Raw genomic sequence first — 7,497 nt, 5'->3', positions numbered from 1 at the left:
CTGGAAGGCGGCTCTAAGGTCTCCCCAAGCCTTCTCTTCTCTAGGCTGAACAACCCCAGCTGTTTCAGCCTTTTGTCCGGGATTTGTCTGCTTTGGTCCTTTCAGACTTGCTGCTGGTGGAAGACTAGACCAGAGGTGCCTCCGCAGAGGTATCTGAACAGGCTGGACTGCTGGGCAGAGTCAAATGGGATGAGGTTTAACAAGGCCAAATGCCGGGTCCTGCACTTGGGGCACAACAACCCTATGCAGTGCTACAGACTAGGAGAAGTCTGTCTAGAAAGCTGCCTGGAGGAGAGAGACCTGGGGGTGTTGGTTGACAGCGACTGAACATGAGCCAGCAGTGTGCCCAGGTGGCCAAGAAGGCCAATGGCATCTTGGCTTGTATCAGAAACGGTGTGACCAGCAGGTCCAGGGAGGTTATTCTCCCTCTGTACTCAGCACTGGTGAGACCGCTCCTCGAATGCTGTGTTCAGTTCTGGGCCCCTCACCACAAGAAGGATGTTGAGGCTCTGGAGCGAGTCCAGAGAAGAGCAACAAAGCTGGTGAGGGGGCTGGAGAACAGGCCTTATGAGGAACGGCTGAGGGAGCTGGGGTTGTTTAGCCTGGAGAAGAGGAGGCTGAGGGGAGACCTCATTGCTCTCTACAACTACCTGAAAGGAGGTTGTGGAGAGTAGGGTGCTGGCCTCTTCTCCCAAGTGACAGGGGACAGGACAAGAGGGAATGGCCTCAAGCTCCGCCAGGGGAGATTTAGGCTGGACATTAGGAAAAAATTCTTCACAGAAAGGGTCATTGGGCACTGGCCGAGGCTTCCCAGGGAGGTGGTTGAGTCACCTTCCCTGGAGGTGTTTAAGGCACGGGTGGATGAGGTGCTAAGGGGCATGGTTTAGTGTTTGATAGGAATGGTTGGACTCGATGATCTGGTGGGTCTCTTCCAACCTTGTTATTCTATGATTCTATGATTCTATGATCTTGGTGTATTCCCTTGTACGGATTAAAAAATACAGCTTTAGTCTTGAGATAGGACATTAGCAGGAGTTAATGCACAACATGTAAGCCTGCCAGGCAAAGAGGCCTGATACAGGTTACAAATTAATATGGAGCTGCCCCTGGTTGTACTATCTGCGAACAGGCAACTCGAGATGCATGATTTCAATTCATCGCCCCTTGAACACATTTTAACAGTGGTGTAATCAGTAATAGCCCACTAGAAGTGGCCGCAATGTGTGGTGACAATGAGAATATTCACAACCCAAGGGAACTTTTGCCCTGACGAAGTTCAGGCTTAAGAAACAGGCTTGTTTCCTTGTGATGCATGCAGGAATTAAAAAGAAGGGAGCAGCAATCTCCCACCTGCTTATACCATCTCTTATAGACTGTGGTGGTTTTGGCTGAGATAATTTTCTTCATACTAGCAGCTATGGGGCTATGTTTTGGATTTGTGCTGGGAATAGTGCTGATAATACAAGGATGTTTTCCTTATTGCTGAGCAGTGCTTACACAGAGTGAAGGCCTTTTCTGCTTCTCACACCACTCCACCAGTCTGGGGTGCACAAGAAGTTGGAAGGGGACACAGCAGGGACAGCTGACTCCGACTGACCAAAAGATTTTACACACCGTATGATGCCACACTCAGCATATAAAGCTGTGGGAAGAAGAAGGAAGGGGTGGGGTGTGTAGGGTCATGGTGTTTCATCTTCCCAAGTAACTGTTATGCATGGTGGAGCCCTGCTTTCCTGAAGATGGCTGAACACCTGCCTGCCGATAGGAAGCAGTGAATGAGTTCCTTGTTTTGTTTTGCTTGCATGCGCAGCTTTCGCTTTACTTATTAAATTGCCTTTATGGCAGCCCATGAGTTTTCTCACTTTTACCCTTCTGATTCCCTCCCCCATATCAGCACGGGGGAGTGAATGAGGGGCTGTGTGGTACTTAGTCACTAGCTGGGGTTAAGCCACTACATACACAGAAGTCTCTGTCCTCTTCGAGTAGAAGAAATGCACACAAACAGTGGTTTGTACCAGCCAAGAGTTTAAAAAGAATGCATGAAGCAGCAAAAATGCTGAGTTTGAAGGTGTTCAGAATATTGTGGGTGAAACCCATGATCCACTTGTCCTGCCTTTGGCACTCCAGTGAAGTCTGGATTTTACCACTAAAAATATGTTGAAGTGATAGCTCCTGTTCCAAGGGCAGGGAGCTGTCACGGCTGCACCCAGCCTTCAAGAAAGGATGAGCTGTAGTGGGTGAGGGTAAACAGGTCACCTTCCATTGCACTTGTTTCGTTTGTTTTATACGTCTCTATGGATTCACGGATGCAACCCCTGATGCAAACCAGAGATAGTGCATAAGACCAGATGCTTTACAAGTATAGTTGTTTCTTTTCAATATAGTTTCACTTGCTCTGTAAAGGTTGTGCTCTCTCAGCTGGATCAGGATAGTTTGTGGGAGGTTTTTGTAAGCACAAGAGTAAGGTCATCTGGATTTTGTTCGTCTCCTGTGGTGCTTTAAGCCCGTGCTCTCCCAAAGTTGTATCCTGTGATCTACTTCATTTTTTTTCAGGAACCCGATCTTATGATAGATTAGTTTGTTCCCTTCTCAGAATTAAAGTTAATAAGTACCTTACAAATGCAGTTCAGGGGCTTGATCAACCACTTGAATAGCATATGTCTCAGTTCAAAGCTTAACAGTGCTGGAAAGTAGTGAAGTGATTAAGGCCATGTAACTATGCAGTGCAGCAACTTATTAGCACTCAGATGTGTTTAACTCCATAAACAGACAGGTCAGAGTTTTTGCCAGGGCTCTGCTTGAGGTGGGCAACAGCCTTCCTGCTCTTCCTCTCCCCCACTCCAAAATCATTTCACTTCAATAAACATGCATGATGCACAAAGCAAAGTATTTATAGTGCCATCTAGCTAAATTTGTAGCTGACGTTTCCTCTTATTCCTTCCTAAAATCTTGGGAAATACTACCAGTAGAAGTTAAAGTAACAAAGCAGCCCCAGTTGACAGCTGAGCAGTGAGCAGGCAGGAAACACTGCGGGCAAGACTGCTCATGCAGCAGGTGCTGAAGGGGCCAGTTTGTGTGAAAAGTAGTGTGTCAGAGGCAACAGGTTTTTTTTTTGAAACAGCTTTGGAAGGCCATACTGAGTCTCTTCTGTTGGACTGCCATTTGCACACAAGAGCTCACAGGGGTAGAAGTCACAAAATCCATTACAGTTATGGGGGGAGATGAACAGTAAGATGCAACCTTCCTGTTATAGGGCACCATTAAAGGCTATTTCATTGCTCAGTTCAGTGAAGGTGACTCGAGCAATTCACAAGTTGTGTCTTCATGGAGTCATATCAGAAAAGACCTCAGGAGAGTACTCCCAGGGGAGGATCAGCTATGCTTGGTCTATTCCTGATAGCTGTTGCTCTAGCCTGTTCTTATAATTCATACAGGGAGGAAGCCTGTGAAATACCAAGGAAGTATCTTCCAGTTCTTTGCTTAACCTTGGTGTTTAAAAGCATTCCTTGATGTCTCATCTAGATCTGCTGACTGCTGCAACTAAAGCTAGTGTCCCACCTGCCAGAGTGAGATGGGTAAGTTCTTCTTGGTAGCAGCGTCCACCTGAATACAAACATTGTGATCTTCTTTAACTGTGCAACTGTTGTTTATCTTGCGATCACATCACAAGCAGAGAGCTGCTAGGTTTTCTTTCCCAGAGGCACAGGTGGAGCGCATGCTGAGGGAGTGAATGGGGAATACTGAAAGGATTGTGAGGCAATCTTGTCATTAAAGGAGTGTGGCTATGAGGCAGGAGTCGTGGTTGCCAGCTGCATCTCTGCCGCTAGGTCGCCACATGACTGCAACTTCATAGGATCATATAATTACTAGGTTGGAAACTTCCCACTGAACCTCAGTTTCCCCAGCTATAAACCAGAGACAGCCATGTCTCATGTTTGTTAATCACATTGAGATCTGTGTATAAATGTGCAAACAGACAGCTAATATATATATATATATTTTTTTTTGGAAGAGGAAAACAAAGAATGTGGCTTGTGGGAAATAAAACAAAATACATGCTACTTTTAAAATTTTGTTCCATTTATTTGGCAGTAATATCCAACCCCCCCGCTTCAAAAAAATTACAAAATCAAGTAAAATAAGTGCACTAAGGAAACCTACAGAATACTGATAAATTTCACACATGTACAGGAGGGAATAGAGAGGGAGGAGTGGGACTTTTTCTGTTTGTTGCTTAAATTTGGCTTTTTGGAAAGGGAAAAAAAACAAACCAAACCTTCCCTGCCCCCTGCAGTCCTTACAGCAATTGTCCTGGAGGGCAATGGCTGGAATTCAGCACATCCTTCCCCAGCAGCCAAGTCACCCTGCAGAAGTCAGCCCGCTGCCTGGGCACAGCTCACCAAATGGTTGCCCTTCCCCTCAGTGTAGGGAGGCGAGATTTTCAAGTCCCCTTTGGGTACCGTAGCCCTTAGAACCGGCATCACTTTCCACAGTTGCATTTCCCTTTGAGGGCATGAGGAGGAGAAGGTTCAGCATGTGGCAGCCCTTTCCATGGAGGCATACTCGCTGCACTCCTACCCCACTGCCCCCCTACCCCACTGCCCCAGCCTATCCTAGGATATGTGGTATGGCTTGTCAGAGCAATCAGCTTGCCTTGCCCGAGATAGCAGCCCAACCCTCTGCTTTCAGTGCAAGTGCAGGTTCTGTAAACCTCAACTGCCAGCACTCACTTTGCCAGCTGTCCCCAGCAGCCATCCTCATAGACTACACATAGACGGGAAAGGGACTAGAGAAGGTATCGCATAATGCAGCCTACAGAAGCCCTTCATCATGATTAGCCTCCCCTTCCTTCACATGCTCTGGTTCTCCCAGCTGGAGGTATTCGTGACAGGACAATAAGATGTTACCCCCATCCAGGGAAAGCCTTTAAGGCAAGCTGTTATGTTTTCTCTAAGGCACTTTCATGATTCAAGCTGGAAGGAAGTGAGCTGGGAGACACGGACCAGCTTTCATTTCAGAGCAGGGTCAGAATGAAGCAAAACATTTACTAACAATGTTCCCGTGACTCCAGATGCAGCACATGAAGCTGTTTTGCTCAGACTGCTGAGGAGCGAGGATGTGTCTGATGGGTGCTCCTATTCCACCAACCACTTTCTCCAGCGGCACCAGAACACAAATGACTGATTCCCAGTGTGGCACTGTCCACACTATGCTCAGTTCCTGTGGACTCCCCTCACCTCCACAGCTGAGAGCTTCTCAAATCCAGACTACCATCAAAAAAGAACCAGCCCCTTTCTGTATTTATTATGCCAAAACCTCCGAGCATGGCAGGGCAGGTTATGATTTTCACTGGAAATGTGGCACTATGCCAAAGTCAGCAGAAGTCCTAGGTTCACATCAGAAAAACAGCTCAAAGACCAGACAGCCTTTAACAAATCTGTCTAATGGGTGAGACCACAGGAGGGACCAAGCTTTCTTCTTCTTCTACACTTGGTAGGCACTGGCTAGTTCTTCCTCTCCCAGCAAAGCACTATGCAAAAAGGGGAAGGTTGGGACCAAAGTCCTGCTGATCTTCACTCAAGCAGAACATGCTTTTGCAGGTGCAAGTGGAGTGTCACTTAAGTAAGCACTGCAAGACACCTGGCAACAACTGCTGAAGTTGCGGGAAGATGGAAAGAATCATCAGGAAGATGCAAGAATCTTCCTGAAGAACAGGAAGATGGAAATCACAAGCAGTCATCTAAACTCAGGGTATGTGCAACTGCTTGGGATGCACATCAGGGGCATGAAGGGAACGTGGGAACAGGATATTCAAGTGTGTGAGTGTATGAAGTATGTTTGAAACTTGCAGGAGAAAATCAGCTGGGCTTGAGGCTACAGAGGTGATTGTCAACAAACAACAAAACAACATTCCATTTACATCTAGGACCAATGCTCTGCTAAACGGATCAGATGAAAATGACCCATGAAGGGATGTGAGGGTAGTCAGAGATGGTTTGATCAGAGACACCGTGAAACATGTCAGCAATGAGACTTCCAGCCCTGTCGCCAAACCCAAACCTGGAATCAAAGAATAATGCTGCTGCCTCAGCCCAGAGGAAGACAGAAAGCCCAAGATAATGGCTAACAGTCTAGACTTCAATGTAGTTAAGCATTTTAAAGTACCCTACTAACAGGATTGCCTGATCTCTCTGTCCCTAGATTACTTGGCACTTTCCCCTGGGCAATATAGAGGGGCACGAACACTGGCTTTAAGCACATGGCCAATCCTTGCTAAGGGAGCAAGAGCTAGGAAGCTGCAGCATCAATCTGTGTCTGGTGAAACTAATTGTATCCAGCCCTGGCTTTTCTTCCCATGAGGAATATTGCTATCCCCAGTTGGGAAATACCCTGTAGTGCAGGGCTCACAAGTTGCTTGTGGTGTTTGCGGTGGCTAAGTGCAGTGTGATACAAACTGTGCATGGGCATTACAGCACTGTCAGTAACAAAACCCTGCAGGCTGGGTTTTCTGGAAAGATCTAGAGCTACGAAACATACAAAAGCTGAATTACTACCATAGGAAATAAAGTAATAAAAAAATCCAACAAACAAAACAAAAGGGGGAGTCAGCATGTGAATGCGATAAGAAAAAAAATATGATAGCACCTCTAAGGAGGGGGCAGGGAGAGTAGGAGTGAGATGAGGTCAAAAGGAACCATGTTGTGTTGGAGCCCACAATGTACTGGAGGAGCTGCTGGGGACAGTCCGATGGAAAGCAAGGAGGAATATGCTGGACACATGCCAGCAGCATGGCACCATGACTTCCAGATGTCACACCAGGCTGACCAGCTTTGAGGAGCTTGAATGAAAGGGGAGCGCAAGCAAGGCTAGTGATGCCCTGCAGCGCATGTGCTTAGCCACACAACTGCCGGGCCTGTATTTCTGCAGCCAAGGCTGGTGCTGACAATTTTATCAATTGCAGACCCCCTTTTCTATCCAGCACTGACCTCCATCCTTTCCCCAGACCCAGGGGAACAAGAAATCCCTTTAGCTCTTGGAGTAAGCAGCTGTCTGATCTGGGAAAGGGTCCCAGAGACTGCTTTAAGTCCCTCCCAGCCTTCCAAGGCCCCAGCAATGAAGCTCCCTGGACACGTGGGCTCTGCTCCCCTTTCCCGGCCCCCATTCTCTGTGTATTACAAAACAAATAACCCATCGCTATACAATGTAAATATCTGTGACTGGGCAACTGTAGCAGACACTTGTGCATACTGAGATCAGTTCTGGAGGACAGGGCAGCAGGCTGGGCCCAACCTCCTGGGCTCCTCCGGTGTGGAGGTCCCTTACATCTCCTTGGTGCTCATTCTCTTGGTCTTCTCGGACGTCTCCTAGAAAAAGAAAGCACAACAGTGAAGCTCTGCAGGGACACAGGAGCTGGCAGTGCCCTGAAGCCTTTGGCTCATCCACGAGCCACGCCAACACTGGCTTATACCTCAGAGCCCCACACCTATATTTGTCCCC

At 47.5% G+C, this 7,497-nt stretch overlaps 1 protein-coding gene across 1 annotated transcript in view; it reads right to left on the bottom strand.

The window, feature by feature from the left end:
* Positions 1-4,059: 4,059 nt before the first annotated feature.
* The window catches only part of FSTL1 (follistatin like 1), a 57,075-nt gene continuing 53,637 nt past the window's right edge, over positions 4,060-7,497 (bottom strand). Inside the window, exon 11 of the mRNA XM_069866865.1 lies at positions 4,060-7,364. Within this exon, the coding sequence (XP_069722966.1) occupies positions 7,320-7,364 (45 nt within the window). The 3' untranslated portion in view covers positions 4,060-7,319. The remainder of the gene's footprint in view (positions 7,365-7,497) is intronic.

The sequence above is a fragment of the Phaenicophaeus curvirostris genome, chromosome 1 (genome assembly GCF_032191515.1).
Source record: "Phaenicophaeus curvirostris isolate KB17595 chromosome 1, BPBGC_Pcur_1.0, whole genome shotgun sequence".
NCBI classification, from domain to species: domain Eukaryota; kingdom Metazoa; phylum Chordata; class Aves; order Cuculiformes; family Cuculidae; genus Phaenicophaeus; species Phaenicophaeus curvirostris.
Note: the sequence above shows the minus strand (reverse complement) of the source record. Positions and strands in the feature narration are given on the sequence as shown.